Source organism: Chaetodon auriga, chromosome 8 (assembly GCF_051107435.1).
Source record: "Chaetodon auriga isolate fChaAug3 chromosome 8, fChaAug3.hap1, whole genome shotgun sequence".
NCBI lineage: Eukaryota > Metazoa > Chordata > Actinopteri > Chaetodontiformes > Chaetodontidae > Chaetodon > Chaetodon auriga.
In genome coordinates, this window is record NC_135081.1 from 23,658,095 (window position 1) to 23,678,114 (window position 20,020).

The 20,020-nt window shown below is 43.8% G+C and overlaps 1 protein-coding gene across 1 annotated transcript; it reads left to right on the forward strand.

The window, feature by feature from the left end:
* Nucleotides 1–711: 711 nt before the first annotated feature.
* On the forward strand, nucleotides 712–18,146 carry LOC143325202 (mitogen-activated protein kinase kinase kinase 5). The gene is made up of 28 exons (XM_076738146.1): nucleotides 712–1,153; nucleotides 1,256–1,395; nucleotides 1,916–2,103; nucleotides 2,229–2,397; nucleotides 2,694–2,800; nucleotides 2,942–3,112; nucleotides 3,320–3,432; nucleotides 3,916–4,075; nucleotides 4,280–4,430; nucleotides 4,798–4,902; nucleotides 5,217–5,266; nucleotides 5,832–5,927; nucleotides 7,875–7,959; nucleotides 8,291–8,424; nucleotides 9,310–9,437; nucleotides 10,334–10,470; nucleotides 10,556–10,661; nucleotides 10,815–10,972; nucleotides 11,524–11,722; nucleotides 11,938–12,106; nucleotides 12,429–12,594; nucleotides 13,546–13,731; nucleotides 13,851–13,956; nucleotides 14,154–14,400; nucleotides 14,654–14,766; nucleotides 16,398–16,495; nucleotides 16,582–16,658; nucleotides 16,838–18,146. The coding sequence occupies exons 1-28, from the start codon at nucleotides 817–819 to the stop codon at nucleotides 16,932–16,934; spliced, it is 3,993 nt and encodes a 1,330-aa protein (XP_076594261.1). The 5' UTR covers nucleotides 712–816; the 3' UTR covers nucleotides 16,935–18,146.
* The last annotated feature ends 1,874 nt before the right edge of the window (nucleotides 18,147–20,020 follow it).

Sequence of the window (20,020 nt, forward strand, 5' to 3'; positions counted from 1 at the left end):
CTTTTGTGTGATTCTTTCAGATTACTCAGGCTGCAACTAATGATTTTTTTCACTGCCAGTTATTTGGTCTATAAACGGTCAGAAGATGGTGAAAAACGGTTGATCAGTGTTTCCCAAAACCCAAATGACGTCCTCAATTGTCTTGTTTTGTCCACAACCCAAAGATATTCAGTTTTCTGTCACAGAGGAGTAAAGAAACAAGAAAATATTCATATTTTTGAAGCTGGAATCACAGAATTTTATTTATTTATTTTTAAAACAATTACTCAAACTGATTAATTAATTATTATAATAGTTGCTGATTAATTTACTAGTTGATGAGTGATCTATTAATAATTGCAGCTTTACAAATGATCATACAGTAAGACCAATACGCATTTATGCATTGGAAGTAATTATTGGACACTTGCTTTTTATCCATAAATCTATCCATTCTTTTCAAGAAATACAAAGAATAAATAAAGCAGCTTCGCGAGGTGAGAGACTGACAGCAACTGCGTTTGGTTTTCACCTCCGTGTTCTTGTGCGTAAATAAGACAGTGATAGTTTTTCACGGCAGAGGTCATGCGAGAGTCGAGGCAGCGCGGCATCCAGTTTCAGTGTCACAATGTCAGCAGGCGGAGCGGAACCGGGGAGGAGAGGAAGGAGGGCGGGTCGAGTGGAGACAAGTACCGGGAATGGGATATGCGCTGTGAGCGGAGGCGGAGACGCACCTGGGGAACTTACAACAACAGGCAACTGCACTGATCCCGTCATAATGGAGGCTGTCCCGACGCAGGACATGCACTGAGCGTCATCCGCGGAGCGAAGCCGAAAATGTACACGACGGAGCGCAGGCGGATGAGCCTGCACGAGCTTAGGAGGAAGGATCCCGTCTGGGTGTCAGCTGGAAGTCTGTGGCAGGACTCTTTGGCCATGGACCTGAGCGCCAGCGGCTCGGCTAAACAGATCGTATCCCCGCGGAGTCGGACCAGAGCGGTGTCCGTGGCATACATTGTCAACGAGGACGCGTCGGTGCCGCAGACCGAGGAGAACTTATCCCTGAAGTGTGTGAAGGAAGCCTGCGCGGACGCACACGCCGTTTTCCAAACCATTTCTGTTGAGAGAATATCGTTGGGCACCACAGACATTCTGGATCATTTCTACAATGCAGGCAAGTGCAGACATGCTGACCGGAGGAAATTTGGATGACATACAAGCGTAGCGCTGCGTCAATTACGCAAACTTACCCGCTCTTTTAAATTTCCCCCCACAGATGTAGCGGTGGTTGAGATGAGTGACTCTTTCTGCCAGCCTTCCCTTTTCTATCACCTCGGAGTGAGAGAAAGCTTCAGCATGACCAACAACATAATCCTGTACTGTTACAAGCAAGACAGTGATCTGCAGGCTATCAAGGTGAATTAAAAGCAGCACACACCTCTGTTTTTTTATTAGACATGGATGTGATGATTAAATGTGTAGAACTATGATTATGCTGCCCCGGGGCCCCAAAAGCAAGGCAGAATAATTTGTAATGCTAATTAACATTTGCATCAGAATGTGCCGCACTCAGGCTGCTCGATTAACCAATCAGGGGGCCCTGTTGTGAGGAGGGGCCATAATTTAGTTTGGAGACGTTTCACAGCAAACCTGGGACCAGATTTTGTGTGCATGGGCCTTCTGGTTGTTCTCTGGGACTAAAATGCATGTTCCACTGTGTGCACTATACTCAGCTGGAGTGGGATGAACCAGCCCGTCGGGGCCCAGAAGTGATTTTTGCAACTACTGAATTCTTCCCATATCGATTGTTCTTCTGATTAATTTCTTGATTAACTGATTAATGCTTTGAGCTATAAAAAATACCTATCACTCTTTTCCCTACCCAAAGGCAGTTTAAGTGTTATCCCTGTATGACGTGCCCATTGTCTTCCTTCAGGAGCAGTGTGGAAGTTACACATTCATCCCGTACGTGGTGTCACCTCAGGGCAAAGTGTTTGCCTGCGACGCTACCATGATGACCGGGATCAACGAGCTGATGCAGCCTAGTTTCCAGCTGGAGCCCCTGCTGACGCTGCTGGTGGAGAGACTGGTGCATCTGCTGAACAATGTGCATGTTCAGTCCAGGTCAGCCTTTAAACTGCAGGGCTGCGTGCTTTGCCCAAAATATCATCATCTCCGATTACATGCGCAGTTGGTTATACTGTAATCTTTCCGCATGTTTGACTTCACTCTGCTCTTTATGCCGGCAGCGAGTACTTCCGGGAGTCGATCAGGCATGAGATTCGAATGGCGCGGGAGCGTTTCAGCGGCCAGGACCTGAGCGAGGAGTTGAGCCGCATCCAGAAACGCCTGGACAGCGTGGATCTGCTCACACCTGACATAGTCATGAACCTGCTGTTGTCCTACAGGGACATTCAGGTGTGTTTCTGCGTGTGCAGGGCTACAGCACAGGATTATTTTCTATATTTATTGATCTTTCAGTTATTTATCCAATTAAGAAATTGACTGGTTGCGTAGCCAGATGTGTCATTTTATCTCAGTTTATACTGTGTGAGCAGGATCAGATTGTGTTCATCGTGGGTGCAGATGGTGACAAAAACAGCCACTACGGTTACTAAGGTTAATGATTGTTAGTAATAAATGATTTAAAGTATTCAGTGTCAGCTGTGAAAATGGTAAATAATACATTGTAATTCTGCACCCTCTCTTCTCAGGACTATGATTCCATAATCAAACTGGTGGAGACTCTGAACAACCTGCCCATGTGTCTGGTAGCAGGACATCAGAACATCAAGTTTCATTATATATTTGCTCTAAACAGGTACCCAGACGGCTCCTACAGCTTTTACAACTTCTCATGATTAAAGTAGCTTAGTGTTGCTGTGCCACTTTAGTATTTGCCTTGTGTGAAGACAAGATTCAAAGAGCTCATCGCTGATATTGTTGAACCTTCCCCTCTCAGGAGGAATGGCCCAGGAGATCGCGCTAAGGCGTTGCAGTTAATTCTGCCTGTTGTGGAGTCGGGGGGTAAGGTGGCGTCAGACGTCTACTGCCTGTGTGGACGGATCTACAAAGACATGTTCATGAGCTCCGGGTTCACTGATCACTGCAGCAGAGACCAGGCCTGCTATTGGTACATCCTTTTTACGTCTTTTGGGCTTTTGTGTGAAACCCTGATTCCAAACAAAGTTGGGAAGGTCATGGGTACCAGGTTATAGGATCATGGTTGGGTATGAAAGGGGCGTCCTGGAAAGGCTCAGTCATGTTGTTCTGATGTTACCGTTGTCTCGTCCAGAGTTGGAGTCTAATCCACCCGTGCTGTTTGTCTGTCGTTTTTCAGGTATGGAAGAGCTTTTGAGACAGAGCCAACGCTTCACTCGGGCATCAACAACGTGGTCCTCCTCATGGCAGCTGGCCATGAATTTGAAACTTCCATTGAGCTGCGTAAACTCGGTGCTTAACGCGTTCAGATTCTGTCAGACTCAGTGTGTCATAAAGTTTACGTAGACATTACACAGTATAAACCCATATAACTGTGCTGTTATATTTTAAATATTTTTAAGATAAGATGCAATATCCAGAAAACCAATTTTATTTTTCTGTCCTAATTTACCATACACTTTTCTTATTGTACAGCTGAAATGAATCATTTTACAGCTAATTTCATGTCTCTCTGCTTTAAGTGCACACTTGCACATTGAGCTGCATTTCACGCTACACATGACGATATACTATTTGGACTGATACAAGCACATAATAGCCTGTAGAACTGAGTCAGCGTAGTGTTACATCTCTACTGGCTTATTTTATTCCAGTGATGCACATAGTATGTTTGCAGATAATAGTTTTATATTGCTGTATTGATCCCGCTCTGGCTCAGCAGCCTGGAAGCCTGTTAATGACTCGTTTGCTCTGTGTTATTATGCTGCTGTTTAGGTGTGACTCTAAGCACTCTGCTTGGTAGGAAGGGCAGTCTGGAGAAGATGAAGGCCTACTGGGATGTTGGCTTCTACCTCGGAGCCAACATCCTCGCGAACGAACACAGGAAAGTCATCGAGGCCTCTGAAAAACTCTACAGGCTCAAGGCTCCTGTCTGGTGAGGCTTCAGAACCAGTTCTTGATTAGTAGTAATCATGCAGATCAGGGCGTTTAGTCATCATCAAGATTCATTTTGCAGGACATTTTAGTGTAATTTGGCTGGTTTGAATAAAAAAAGAGAAACCCATGTGGATCAGAGAGCATTTAGAGGGATTCTAGATTCATTTAATGTGGATTAATGAGTTCAGTGTGCTTCTTTCAGGTATGTGGCTTCCATTATGGAGACCTACATCCTGTACCGGCAGTTTGCCAAACTTCCCGAGGTGAGATCTCCAAAACAGGACACCATGGACTTCTGGATGGAGCTGCTCCTGCAGACCTGCAAACCCACCGTCTCCACAGACCGCTGCCCAGTAAGACCACACTGAATAAACAATCTAGAAATTTCATTGTGTACATTGTTTACTGCATTGTCATTCATCATTTTTGCACTCCTTATTGTTCAGTGTTTGTAGATTCAAGCATAACTGGCCAATAAAGCTGATTCTGATTCCGACAGCTTCAGCATTAACCGTGATAATAAACAGAGAAGCATGTGTTAACTGGGACTCGGCGCGCTCCATTTTAATCTGAAAGCTTACACACACCACCGTCATACTGTTGCAGTGTGGAGGACTGTGGTCTGGAAATGATGGAGGCAGTTTTTACTTCCCATTAGAAATAAATGACAAACCAATTATGTGATTATAAAATATTGAATTTTCACTTGCTGCTTTCCAGGTGCTTATTCTGGAGCCCACTAAAGTCCTCCAGCCGTCCATTGTGTGTGTGAGCGAGGAGGACGAAAGCCGCACTGTCCAGTTGAAACACGTCACACCTTTAAAGGTATGTAGACCCTCTGCCCCCCCCACCCCCGCCCCCTGGAGCCGCCCTCTGTTACGCATACATGTTCACGAGTGTCTGACAGACATGCGGACTGCAGAATAAATTGCATAATATCAGGAAGAACCAGCATTTCTCACACGGCTCCGTGGCCCTATGAATGTTTAATCAGGTGAGTGTGTGGGTGTGCTCTCCGGCTGACTTCATACCTCAGGGTTGTTTACTCCTCCAAGTGCATACAAATAGAAGCTGCTCTGTCACGGGTCACGCTGTGTGACGCTCGGCAGTCAAACTGTCTTTGTCCTGTGTTTTAACAGAAAGGCTTACACCAGTGGACTTTCCCAGCTGCTGAAATTCGGGGAGTGAGGTAAAGTGGAGCACGGCGTGTGCTAACGTCTCTCAAATATCTGCTGTCGGTTGTGGGTGTGGTCAGGCCTGCAGCAAAATCAGAAGACCCAAGACATGCAGGTTGTCTGGGAAACCTTGGCTGTCAGTCAGACTGTTCTTCCCAGTCTGCTTTCAGGCTTCTTTTTTGTTTTTTAGGGATTTTTGTTTATTCCTCTCTGGCTGCTGATCAGGCCTGCTGTGTACTTTAGCCTGGTTTTCTCTGCCAAGTTGCTTCTTAGGCAATTTTCAGCGAATACCCAAAATGGTCAGCTGCTAGGTCACTTAAAAACAGCAAACAAACAGATTGAACTTTGTTTGTGTCGCTCTTCATCAGAATTTCCTGAGCTCATCATTAATTTTCTCAGGTAGTCTTTTGTAATGCGAACATTACTCATTGGTTCCCTGGAACAGAGAAGTGGTTAATAGATACAGTCCATTTTAATTTGATTCAGCAGAATTTCTGTATAGTTTTGGTCACAGTCACACATTTTCTCAACAAATAATCTGAGGACTTAAAATCTGTATTTGCTTTCTGCCCTCTAAAGTGCCTCAAAGATTGATGAGCGGAGCTGCTTCCTGTATGTCCACTACAACTCAGATGACTTCCAGCTCTGCTTCCCCTCTGAGCTTCACTGTAAAGGGTGAGTTCGTTTTTTTTTTTCTTTTTGCTCGGATGTGACTCAGATCTGGCACAAATCACGTAGAATCTGATCTTTTTTTGGTCTAATTTTGGGCAACTTTCATACATGGTGCTGCATCAGATACAGGCTTGATTTCAGTCTGAACAGTCCTGGTGGAATTCAACACACCTTATTTGTCACTTGTGTGGGAGTCATCGGGTTAGCGCGAACATGGAGGACGGCTCCGATGGAGACAGTCAGCGGATGGACAGTGAGCTGATAGACCTCACTGTATTTGGAGTGACACTTCTGGACAAGCAGAAGTTCAGGAGTTGTATCCTAACTGCACTGTCGTTCTCACAAGAATCCATAATTAAAATTTTGGCTGGCTTCCACTGCACAGACCTTATTAATAGAACCAGAAACACTGACTTGAGTGGCCTCGTGTTTACTTCTGTACGCCAGCGCGCTGCATGTGACGTCTCTGTTGTTCTTTTGAGCCTGTGGGTCAGTTGAGGACCATGAGCAGCTCTGATATGTGGGAATTTAAGATATTGTGTGTGTGTGTGTGAGAGAGAGAGGCAGTGAGAATGACTGGCTGATGAAGATGAACAGACCATCATCAGACCATCATCACAGGGTGCAGGAAGTTAATTAGAGGTCTCGCCTTGCAGTGTTGTAAGTCTGGTGACCTGGAGAACCGAGTGTGATGTAATTACACTGTATGAGTCGCATTTCCTTCGCTGCCTTCTAGGAAATCCCCCTAGGACAGATTTTACCACTCATACAGAGTCACAACTTCAAATCAGCCTCTTGTGGTACCTGCCACTGCAGATGGATTCAGTTTTGAGACATCCACTGCTGAAATTTCTGAATTACACAATTTTCCTGATACAACATCCTGGTTACTCAGGATTCTGCAGTTTTACCGGGAACCTCCTGCCAAACAAAAATAGCTGTAAAAGTGAAACTAACTGCGTGGCTCCATACTGCTTGGAGCGCATTATGTTGGAAATGTATTTTGTGATTTGTGTCAAGTGAGCACAGGTTAATTTTTTCATTATCTCAAGGTAACAAAGCTCGCTTTCTCATGATAATGGCTCCATCCATTATCCCGTCAGTTCAAGTAAATAAAAGGCCGACTTCTCGAGATAATGAGATACGTTATCACAAGAAAACAGCCGTTCCACTCGCAGTCTTATTATACGATATGAATTACCACGAACCATGACACAGTCTGCATTTTCATGTGCCAGTATTAGAAAGCTGAATGAAAACGTGCAAACATGGTGAGATGCAAAACACAGATCGAAGCTGTCTCATGTGTATGCCGTGTTGGGTTAGTGGAGAGCTGTGGTCAGCGTATGTGCATCTGTTTGAGCTGTCCTGCATGGTTAATTTCTGCCTGTGTTTGATAATGAGCTCTCCTTCATTTGACATTTCCACCTTAAATCAGTAGCTACAGTTGTCAAGACGCCACCTCTGCATGATTGATTATTTCATCATTCCAAGATATCGGCATTAAAAAAAAATGCATGCACGGACGTTCTCAGCTTTCTGTTATTATTTTACTTCATTACTTCAAGTGCAGCATCAAAGAATACGACCTGAAAAACCAGAAAAATAAAGGAAAAAGAGAGAAAAATGACAAAAGGAAATACATCTATGGAGTAGTTGAGATGACAGACTGGAGTCTTTATACGTCTGTGTGCATACAGGCCTGCTGTGTTAAGTGTGATGTGCACGGAGGTGTGAAAGGTCGTCTCACTGCTGGTGTGAAACTGCTTCAGCACTGTGCACCTTGTCGACCACAGTACCGAACTATAACTCTGTTTATACATTCAGACATTTACTTTCCACGGGGACACCTGATGCTGATGTTCTCTTCACTGTAACTGATATTCCCTGAAACGTTATATAGCATGTCGTCATCTACATTAACGTCTTCTCTCACTGTTCTCTCACCAGTTTCTGCGAGCTGGTTAACTCTCTGCTTCAGCAGGCTGAGGCCCCTGCTCAGGACCTGGACCATCTAACCGAGGGAATACTAGAGGTCAGTCACAGTCCTCCATCCCTCTGACGCGGAGTGTGTCCTGGTTTAGGTCGACTCGCCTCAACAAGTAGAAAACAACTGCTGAGTAGAAATCAACATCCCAGGAACACAAACATTCTCATAATGAATGTGGAAAATCTGACTTGCGTCTAGTATCTGTGTGAATAAATAAATACATTCCTATTTAATTTTAGATTTACTCTCTGAGGCCCCTGAATCAAACATCTGTTCTCTCACTCTCTGTTCTCCTTTCCTCTGTCTGTGTTTGCTTGTGAAATTCCTCCGATGCTCCTGCTTTCAGTCATCGCATTCTCCTCATTTCTTCCTGCAGTACATCTATGAGACCAATGAGAATGGCGACAAGGTGGTTCTGGGTAAGGGCACGTACGGCGTGGTGTACGCTGGGAGGGACCTGAGCAACCAAGTGCGCATCGCCATCAAGGAAATCCCTGAGAAGGACAGCACGTAAGAGAAGCCAACACTGTTTTTCATCCATCGCTTACTGGGGACACAGAGCTGCACTCTCTCTCACATGAGAGTTTTTTCCTTAACAGGAAAGGACTTGGAGGAGATGACTCTCAGTAGATCCCCAGCTCTCTTGAGGGAGATGGATGAGTGTTTATGCTTGTCACTCTTTGTTTGTTACTCTGTAATCTGCACAAAGAGCTCAGGCTTAAATAAAGGGTTCCATCAGATGAAATGTGATATTTAAATCGCTTTCCAAACATTTGCCGAACCTCTCTGTTTTAAAGGCGCAGCACAGTATTTATCTTATCTATCGCTCCTCTGCTGCTGGAATTATCAAAGTGCACTCTTATCAAATGGAGAGAATAGGTGTCAAATGAGCCTGGATGTCATGATAATCCAGATGTAAAGTGAGAAAACAGAGAAGATCCTGTTAACTGCAGCCAATGAGAGAGGGGGGAAACCCTTTGAGTGTGGAGCAATAGCTGCTGTCATGTGACAAAATACATAAAGCTTTTTTAAGCTTTCAAAGTTGGAGTTTAAGCAATCGACTTCCCTTGAACATTTCATTTGTGTGTTTAAAACACAAGGCTGATCGTTGTTCAACCAGCTATATACTAATGGAGGATTTGAGAAAAATATCATTTGGACAGTCAAGAGCATCTAGTTTTTAGATTTTTTTCTACTAATAATAAGTGGTTTCATTTGGAATCATAAGCTTTGACATTCATGGTTTAATTACAATTACAGTTACAGCGTGTTGATTGTGTAAGTGTGTGAATGTTTGTCCATCCTGTATATTTTAACATAATGAACTATCACATGGGACGTTGTTTTGTTGACCAAAACCTCATCGTCATATTTTTATTGCTCTGTCTCTCCCAGGTACTCCCAGCCCCTCCATGAGGAGATAGCTCTGCACAAGAGGCTAAAACACAGAAATATTGTCCAGTACCTGGGCTCCGTCAGTCAGGAGGGTTTCATCAAGATCTTCATGGAGGAAGTACCCGGAGGTATGAATCCTGAAACTTCAGCTGTCCATTACTGGACATCCTTAGCTAAATCTGCACACATACACGGCCTGATATAAAACAATATATGAAGGAATTGTTAATTGAAAATGACGTATTGCAGCGTGAAACTGTCCTTCTAGAACCAGCTGTCTAAAATAAGTCATTGGCTTTATTAAACCAGAAAATCTAAAGACCAATTTTACACGGCGTGATAATTTAAACTAGTCTAGTCTGACGACCACTCAGAGGGCTTTTACAGCACAAGTGTGCATTCATCCACATGCGTTGTACATGTAATCTACAGATGAATAAAAAATGCCTGAACGTTGGTATATTACTAATGTACGTCGCCAGATGAAGTAACGCTCTTTGAAACTTTTCCTGGAATAAAGAGGAGGGACATTCAAAGAAGTCTCGTCTTGATTCCTTTGAAGCGCCGGCACAGGAAGCCCTGCCCCTGCTTTCATTGTGCATTTCCCCAGTTACTGCACGGCTTTGTTACAGCATGATGTCTTTTTAACCATCAAGGAAGTCTGCCTCTGTCCTGAGCTCAGATTTGTAAGTGTGATTGTGCAACATCTGCTGGAAGCTAGCTTTAAGACAGTGGGCGGTTCCAAAGACCTTCCACTCACCGGGGAGAAATCTCTCCCGACAGTGGCGTGATTGTCAGATAAACATCACAAGATATGTGAGCTGTTCCAACCCTTAGCTTGGTTTCATAGTTCCAGATGTTGCTGAGAAATAACTTCCTTTTCAACAATGACTGAAAGTTGTATTTTCCGGTCTGACACTCAAAGTAGGTATGATGCCATTGTTTGTTACCATCTCTGCCTTCACTGCAGGATTCAGGTCTTAGAAACTGATCAGCTTATATGATTTTACATTGCTGCTTGCAGGAAGTTTGTCGTCTCTCCTGCGCTCCAAATGGGGTCCACTGAAAGACAACGAAGCCACCATCATCTTCTACACCAAACAGATCCTCGAGGGGCTCAAATACCTTCATGACAATCAGATTGTCCACAGAGACATTAAGGTGATGATAATAGAACGTAGCTTTGTGCTATGAGTCAGTAGCGTTGGTGAAATGTCTGAATGTGGGTCATTTCTCTGTCCTGCAGGGGGACAATGTCCTGATCAACACCTACAGTGGAGTGCTGAAGATCTCTGACTTTGGAACCTCCAAACGATTAGCAGGGATCAACCCCTGCACTGAGACGTTTGCTGGTAAGATGCTGTGTGTGTTAAAACATGTATGGCTCCATCTTGTTCCACACACTTTGACACAGCGATCCCCATTTGTAGATTTAACTGCATTATTGGGAAAAGATGTATTTTTATCGGTGAATGTGATTATTTGACATTGACTTCACTGAACAGGAACTCTCCAGTACATGGCCCCAGAGATTATAGACCAGGGGCCTCGGGGTTATGGGAAGCCGGCTGATATCTGGTCCCTTGGGTGCACTATAATAGAAATGGCAACAGGCAAAACACCCTTCCATGAGCTGGGAAGTCCTCAGGCCGCCATGTTCAAGGTGCGTATGGGAAAGGTGTAGTTTATGTAGGCACATGCAGTACATTCATAGATGGATAGTTATAAATTTGGCAAATACTAATGTTTGGAAGTGGACATCAGAGAGGCTTTGAGTACAAATTATGAAAGTTAACTCTTAACTGTTCATCTAGCACCACTGTGAGGTTGGCATTTGGGGTTTTGAGTGAAATATCTCAACAACTGTCAAATGGATTGCCTTGAAATTTAGGACAGACGTTCATGTCGCCCTCTGGATGAATTATAATGACTTAACTTTTCATCTAGCGCCATCACCTGGCCAAAGTCTTATCTTGTCTTGTTTTGTTTGTTTTTTTTTCCTCCCCATATACCTGTAAAACTGGTGACATTCCCATCAGCCTCGGCTGTACTGTGTTTAGTCCTAATGAACAAATGCTAACCAAGAGCACCAACGAAGGCAAATATTAGCATGTTAGCGCTGTTATTGTGCACATAATATCATGTGGATGCTAGATTTTAGCTCAATAGTTGAGTCCTTTTAATTGTCACTGATGCAAACTAATTCCCATCAAGGTGGGCATGTTTAAGATCCACCCCAGGGTTCCAGAGTGCATGTCGGACGCGGCGAAGGGCTTCATCATGAACTGCTTTACGCCGAACCCGGATGACAGAGCCACAGCCACAGCGCTGCTGATGGACACCTTCCTCAGGTCGTCGCCCAGGAAGAAGGCCAAGGCTCAGCAGGAATCAGAGCCCAAAGACTGCCTTTCTGGTGAAGCCTCAGCGTGCATCAGATCCACACACTGCTCTTCTTTCTCATACATGTTACATGTTTATCTAAAACGCTTCCTATTCTCATTACAAAATCTTCTGTTATTGCACCTGTTAGGGCACCTGTGTGGAAAGTGTTGTCATGAAACCTGGTAAATGTCACAGATTTTAAACACTTGCATATCTAACCACAATCTCTTGGGGTTTTTTTTGCAGCTGACTATCAGCGTAGTCTGTCTGTGCCTGTCTCCATCCTTGTGGAGGACACTGATTCGTACTCGGACTCAATCGACCTGTCCTGTTCCCTGGACCTCAGGAGGCCCCAGTCCGCCCTCAGAGCAGATGAAATCTCTGAGAGCCCACCCAGCACCAGTGGCTTCCTCCCGTAAGTCAAGATTATTGCTTAAGGGAATACGAAAGCCCTGTATCAGTCATGGTTCTACAGGATCTTACGTCAGTGGCAAACCACACTCAGGTTTCAGTCAGATAGTTTGGCGAGGCTGCATCCTGTGTAGGCATAAAAAGGAGGGTGTAATGCCACTACATCAAATGCCACAATCTACAGATAATCATGTATTTCCACTGAAGAAATAACCCATAGATCACATATGAAATGTTGATATCCACATACATTTCTTTTACTTGGTTTTTTATCTTTACCCCTTGCTCTGCTGGGACTGATCTCTTTGTTGCCCCCTGCTGTGCAGAATACTGGGTTACTCTCCATCAGAAATGTGCAGCCCAGCCTCAACAGAGGAGAATATTGGTCTTTTTATGCTGAGGAAGGACAGTGAAAGGAGAGCCACACTGCACCGAGTCCTCACCGACTACATCAGTCTTGTCGTCTGTAATATACAAGAGTCTGTGCCTCAGGTGAGTGGAGAAAAGTCACGACAGCAGAGGTCAGAACACTGTGAAGTGTAATAACTGCATGGCACCACACATATACATATACACTACAGAGAATTGTCTCTTTATTTGTTTGTATATTTAATAATAGAGATAATCCCTGTGACACGGGTAGATGAACTGGAGAAGATGTAATGTTTACAGGGAATCTGACTAAAGCTGCTGGCTCTGGTTTTAAATTCAGGTTAAAAGAAGTAAATAAACAAATGGATGAGACAGATTCAGAATGCAGATGCTATTCATCAGTACTGGCAAACTAACTACTAGCCAAGACATCAAGTATAAATGATAATCTAAGTCCTGAATGTCGGTGTCCCCACTTACTTTGATATAACTTAAATTGTCCAGACATGTTGTTGCAATGCTGGCATTGCCAAAATCCAAAAATATGCACCTCTGTGTGATCAAACAGTCATTGCATGACTGTCAGCAGTGCAAAATTAATATTGAAGTTGGCTTGAAAGGTAGTAATTGTGAGCCTAGGGGCATTTTTGCCAACTTATTTCACACCGAGTTTGACATTTGTTTTCCACTTAAAAGCTGTCGTGTCTTATGCATGGAAAAATGTTCCTCCAGCACAAAGAATAATAGACTTTAAGGCATCCTCCCCAATTCGTTTTATGTCAAACATTTGTGTGACGCAAGATTGAAGAGATAATAGCTGGGTTTTATTGTACAAATTTAAATATACTGATTAAACTGTGTTTGTGAGCTTCTTTCTTAGGTTTGTTTGAGGCTTAATATAGAGGAACAAAGGTCACTGGAAAGTTCATATTCCTGGTAATATTGTTATTTAGGTCACACCTTTACATTTTGAGATGCTCTATCCCGAATAAACTGGAAAAATGACTGTGTCTATCCAAGTGAAGAACACTATTATGAGACAGATCAGTCTAAGTTTTTCATTTTTCAAAGCATGGCGATGGATCATCACTAACTGCAGACCACATCACCGAGCTCATCAGCTGCCTGCGAGACTACATCCGCTCCCCGGACAAGAAGCAGCTGACCAGCAGCCTGCTGGACCTCCGAGCCACGCTGCTCACTGCCGCAGTGTCACTAAACAACCTGCAGGTGGTGCTGTTCAGCTTCCAGGATGCAGTAAGTTACCTCAGAGTCAACACACAGACTTCCCTGGTGGTTGTTCAGCTGTCGGCTCTATTTTTGGGTGGAACATCACTCTGCTCACAATCGTGTTGAACTGTCTGCTCTGTGCGTAGGTGAAGAAGGTGCTGAGGCAGCAGCAGGTGAAGCCTCACTGGATGTTTGCTCTGGACAACCTCCTCAGGCAGGCGGTACAGGACGCCATCACTGTGCTCCTACCAGGTGGAGCTCCATCTTTGACTTTATACGTTCAGTATAAGTTTGGGTTAAATGCATGGAAAGACAAGCGGATATTAGAGGACAAGTTTGGTGGCGGGTGTAACAATTCAATTTCTCTCTCTTGTTTATTTACATTTTGGTGATTCCTATCGTTTATATAGTCATTGCCTATTTTCCCATCCCCCCTCTCTGCCTCTCAGAGCTGAAACTCCAGCTGCAGTCCTCATTTGAGATAGAGGACAGCACTCCTGAGGAGGAGCAGTGTGCTGACCCGGACACGCCTATAGTTAAGGTCCCTGACCAGCTGGAGGCGCCAGCATACATGCAGCAAACACCCAACAGCGAGGTCCCGCTCTCAGCCAGCCCCAACTACCCTGCAGACCTCGTCCTCAACCCCGAATGTCCCCTCAGTGAGAAGCTGCGAGACCTACGACTAGAGACCATAGGGTAGCATTTTGTTGTTTTATTTGTCATTTATTTACATTCATTGGTGGTTTCTGAGATTCTGTGATGAACAGCAGTTTTCATTATTATCTGTGAAGCATTTACTTTTCAAGGCTACAGACATTTAAAATTTAAATGAAACGTTTTTGCTGAGAGAAAAATAGACAGACCTCTAAGGCTGGGCTTACAAAGTGATTAGTAGAAATTTTGAGCTGCACTGCTTTCTGCTGAGTGATGATGGCTGTTTGTGCCTCAGACTGCTGAGTCAGCTAAATGAGAAGGAGAGAGAGTACCAGGAGCTGCTGAGGAACTCTGTCCAGAGGAAGCAGGAACAGATAGATGCCCTGCGGAAAGCGACCGTCACTGAAGGTAATGTGTTTACTTTAACAGTTTGTTACATCCACGAAGATATCACAAGACCTGACAGTGTGTGTAAGATCAAGATGTTTAGATCAACATGTGTGCTTGATCAAGACTGTTCAGATACTGTAGTTTTAGATAAACTGTTGAAGGAAAAGTCTATCAGAGGATAGCAGACAAATGCAGAATATTCCCTGGATTTATGATCTATCGTCACCTGACCTGATGGTGGCGCAAGACAGCTCGGGGAATGTGAGCTTGCTTTTCATCATAGTGGTTTTAATGTTTCTAATGCACACTGATGAATTTGGATTAATCAAATATAATTCTTTATTATTTACAGTAACAAAGCTTGGTTAAAATGAACATCCAGTATCTTGTGAGTTTTCGTCTACCAAATACAAGATAGCTTACAGGGAGGAATGGTAGTCATTGCTGCCCCCTGCTGGTTGGGAGTGGTAGTAACTCCTATCACTGCAGTAATAATGGGATCAATGGTACATAAAATTTGACCGTTGTCCCATATTGTGTGACAGCAACACTAAATATATCTACGTGTGCATTAATAGGAGGATTGAAACAGACCTTTAAGAGTACGCAAGTTACTCTCTCGAGTAACTAATTACTTTTATATGCAGTAAATGGCAATGCAATTCAGTAACAACACTGCTTAATGCAATACTTACATGTCACATGTGTGTTGACAGGGTCAATCAAAGCCAGTGGTGCAACTACATTGTAGGAGCCCACAGTCCTTGTTTAGCCAAAATTAGCCAAAGCTAATGTGTGGCTCTGTCAGTCTGAATTAGGCACATCAAGTCAGCATCAACTGCAGCTACATTTTGTACCTTCACAGGACGTATCCTTCCACTGTGGTTCAGCAAGGAGACGCTGTCCAGGGACACACAAACAGAGAACTGTGAACTAAAAAGACCCCAATTTTAGAACAGACCCACTGGGTATCTCATATGATATGCTGAATTAGGCTTTCTTCCATTCGCTTTGACTTTGATATGTCAAAACATACCCATCCAGTACTGCAGGAGGTTAAAACAAACATTCAAGAATATTTGCGTTTTCTGTTTGATCTGGTTCGAATGTCATCATCAAACCTCTAAAGCCAGTGTGACTCCCCCTGCTTGTAACATCTCATAAAGAAAATATATGAAATTAAAATGCAGGAAGTTCAGTAAAAGGTGACAAATAATAATGCTGTCTTATGTACCTGAAGACACGTGAGTGTCTAAGAGTTGGTACGAGCCCAGCCTGTAGTCTGGTGATTAACCGCACAAGCTGCTGCATGACCAACGTTGCATCAAGGGACCAAGCCCTGTTTGGATCATCAATACACTCAGTGATTCTCATTACTGTTTCTTAACACTTGTACCAGTCAATCCCCAGCACGCCTCAGCTTCAGGCTCTGGATTTCTGCCTGACTGGTTTGTGTCAGAGGCGTAGACCCTCCTATCGTCAGCTAATGTGCTCAAACTTGACTTGACGCTTGGTTAATGATTTTACGTCTGCCTGGGAAAACGCTATAAACGCTTTTTGTTGTGTTTGTCACATCAACACTGTGAGATACTGTGGGTCTGTAGTTTGCACCAGGCCGCCTGAACGGTTGTAATCTCTGAATATTTCAGATGGTAGATCGGCTTCACGGACCGGCTTGAATCCAGAAGCGAAGGCTATGGTGCGCTGGCTCAAGTCCATCCCTGTAGATCAAGACACTATCAATAAGGTAAACTTTTATTTTTTACTCCTGAGGCTGGCTGGATTACTCATCCTCCCACTGTTAATCCACGCCCGTGTGATCCTGTTTTCCAGTTGCTCTCTCATGAGTTCACCTTGGACTGTCTCCTCCACATGGCCTCCAGGGATGACTTGATGTACTGTGGAATAAGGTGAGCCGTCTCCACACATCACCCTCACGCCATCTGTCCACACAGAGACGTAAGAAGGGATTACCCTCAGACATGGTGGTGCAGAAAAGATGCTACCTCGTTAGCTTGAGTTTCATCAAAAAGCCGCAGTGGTGTTTGAGGCAGCTCATTTGTAACGCTGTGCTGAAAAACTGTTTCAGGGGTGGCATGCTGTGTCGGGTCTGGGCAGCCATCACCGCTCGCAGGAAGACCCAGCTCAGCACGCACAATGAGGACAGCGAGGACACTCTTCTTTAATGGCTGCTGATGTTGTGCATCAAAGGACAGATTTATTGACAGGCTGGTCCTGTGTCATCCGGAGGAAGCGAGGCAGCGGTGAACATAACTGACTTTGCAGGGCGCTGATGTAAAGCAGGATAGATACTGACCACTTCTTCCGGTTTTTCTCCTTGTAAAAAGTTAGATCTTGCCAGCAGTTTACATTTTCTCAGGGCTTTGGCAAGTGGGACGATAATTATGCCATCATAAAAAACTGCCTAGTGGAGTATTGATTTGTCTGCAAACACACGTAATACTACTTTAATGGTGCCTTCAGATGATGCTATTTCACTGTGTTTTACAGAAAACTTAGCAGGACCTAAGTTTTTCAGGGCGTACTGTATTTAAGATGAATGTCTGTGCATTTTAGGGAAAACAAACATTATTTGTACTGTATATCCTGTTAAAACTCGTTCAGATAATAAACAGGAGCCTTAAATCTCTCAGACTGGCTTGTTATCTGCATGCAACAGGGAGGATTTTTTTTTTTTTGAGGGAGTGACGTAGGCTGGAAGAAGTGATGAACAGTGTTAAAATTCCACACTTGTTCCCTCATCTGTTTTCACAATGTTGACATCTCCATAGAAACAGTGACTTTTTGTAAGTGTGTGTCTGCGTGTGTGTTTTATTGTGCTTCTTCTGTGGAGGTCTGCTGTTTGAGTTGTAGACTTCGAGGTGGGGACTTTTTTTCTGGTAAATCATTTTGTCTAGTCCTCATTTCTTCAAGTTAAGTGTTAAAACTTGCATTTTAGAAGTTGGGCGGGAGTAATGTTAGAAATGGAAATTAAAGGGTGGGGGGAAAGGCCTGGATCAGTGAGGGGGTGAAGCAGGAGGTCAAAACATTTCACATGTATAAAAAGACGTTTGTGCTCGTGTTTTTTTCCACTGTGTCATTATTGTCGAGTAATCTCAGTGGTCCTGTGTGAGATCAGAGGATGTTCATTATTTTGATAAGCTAAACAGTGTATGCATGTCAGCTCCTGTGCTCTGTCAACAGGGATATGACTCCATCGAGAGACTGGGCTTACTGAAGATATTAGTAATGTCTTCATGATTTTGTTTTCTGTAACACTGATTTTAAAGCATGTGTTCATGTTGCTTTTACATGGCCTTGTGTGGCCTGGTGTTCCCATTTGACAGCAACAATTTAGTAAATGAAATATTGCAAAAACCCAAATATGACTTAGTATTTAAGTATTTTTGTTGATGTGTTCACAGTGCCTCACCATACATGCTGTCAAGCAGATAATTAAAATCAGCTGCAGTGTGCACGACAGCAACTGCTATGATTCAGAACTGGCTTTTCCCTTTCCTGTGTTCACAGATTTCTAACATCATTTATTCATTCAGCATCATAAGATCAAAAAAAAAAAAAAATCTCCATCCCCTCTGGCCAAAAAACTGCTTAGGCCTCTCTCAGCGAAGAACTCCATCTTTGATTTACCTCTGCAATAATTTAGAGCGCTGAATAAATCAGGAGGTGGAGGGACAATAAGTCAGGTGTCTTCCTCCCATGTCCTTGCATGATTGTCAGAAAGGAAATTAATACACGTTTTTTGTTTTTGTTTTTTTCAACTAAATTAAATTGGGCACCATCCTGTCTCCTCACTCCACCACCCCCACACACCATCATGAGCCAATATCCTGAACTTTAAAGCCTTTTAATGGGGAACTAGATTGTAAAGTGGCTGTTGTCATGTTTGACACACTAATGCTAATGTGTTAGTGCCTTACAGTTGCAACGCAGGCAGCAGCTGTCACCTCAAACTCATTTCCTTTTACAGATAATTGAATGTAATGTGAGTGCAACCCCCCGAGTCTCCCTTATTCTAATAAGATTTATAACACAATAGCATTAGGATTGCCTGGCTAATAGGATGCAAACTGTTTGCTTTCATCAGACATTATGGTGCAATGAGCCAGTGTCAACAGGCTCATGTAGGAGAATTGATCTGTTTATAATGGGGAGAGTACACAGTCAAGGTCACAGCGATTCTCAGTGTTCACACAGACAAGACTTTTGTCCTAAAGTTCGCATTTATCCTCTAATCATTATGATAGATTTAGCGTTTCTAGTCACATTCTGTAGTTTTGTTCATGTCAGAGGAAGCGGCGGAATATGAGGAAATCGTGTTTGTAGCGTCTTTAGTGCTTCTGTGCTCTTCCTTCTCTAGTCTACAGTAAATCCCTCCATCTCTGTTCTGTCTGGGGGGTGGAGGTAAGCCACTGATAGGCAAATAATGAGGGCTGCTGTCAGGGGGATTTTGGCAGGGTCTCGGGGGGATTGAGGACACCACACTGGGAGGCCCACAACCTCGGGGATTACTGAGCTCACCCTTTTCCTCGCCAGCTCCCGTGGGACGGGTCACCCCACTGTCCTGGACTCAACTTGTGCCAACATGCACGTGGAATGCTAAATTTGACCATTCCTCGCAGGATTCGATTAAAAATGCAGCAGCGCGGATGCAGCATGAATCAGACTTTTGCTTCCGCTCCGAAGAGCAAATCGTGTCTCTGGCCTTGAGTGCACCACCATTTCTTGTTAATTACCAAGTCATCATTTGTTCTACAGCGCATCATTAACAACAGAGCTCTCTAACAAGCCGGCTGCTTCTTTTATTGAGGTCTGTATAATGTGTGCACTCACATGCTTGCCTGCCTGCAGGTTTACTATATGCACGCATAGATAAGGTCAGGGACATTCTCAGCTTTTCTTTGCTATACTGCCACCTCTCTCCCCACCATACAGCCTTTTGTACAGTGCAATGGAAGTGTGCAACATGATCACATGACAGCAGATTGTGAGCACATTCTTTGCATTGCTTCCACTCCCCTGAATGTTGATAACACTGTGCTGGAATTTTGGCTTGCATATAAATAGTCTCATCCAGTCTTGTATTACCTCACAGAAACTTGAAACTCGTCAGTATTTGTTTATGCGCAGTCACTGTCATTCAGAAAGAAATGCTTTTGCCACATGCGCTGCTAATTGCTGCTGCAGCATTTGTCATGCCTTGATAGTGATTTAACTTCTCTTCATGACCCTTGGGAAGAGGAGGGAATAA

What these genes read in the sequence shown, in the direction of transcription:
- LOC143325202 (XM_076738146.1), top strand. Translation starts at nt 817, where the DNA reads ATGTACACGACGGAGCGCAGGCGGATGAGCCTGCACGAGCTTAGGAGG. An exon ending in TCTGAGCTTCACTGTAAAGG is followed by an intron (nt 5,928 to 7,874) that starts GTGAGTTCGTTT and finishes TTCTCTCACCAG; the next exon opens with TTTCTGCGAGCTGGTTAACT. An exon ending in TAACCGAGGGAATACTAGAG is followed by an intron (nt 7,960 to 8,290) that starts GTCAGTCACAGT and finishes TTCTTCCTGCAG; the next exon opens with TACATCTATGAGACCAATGA.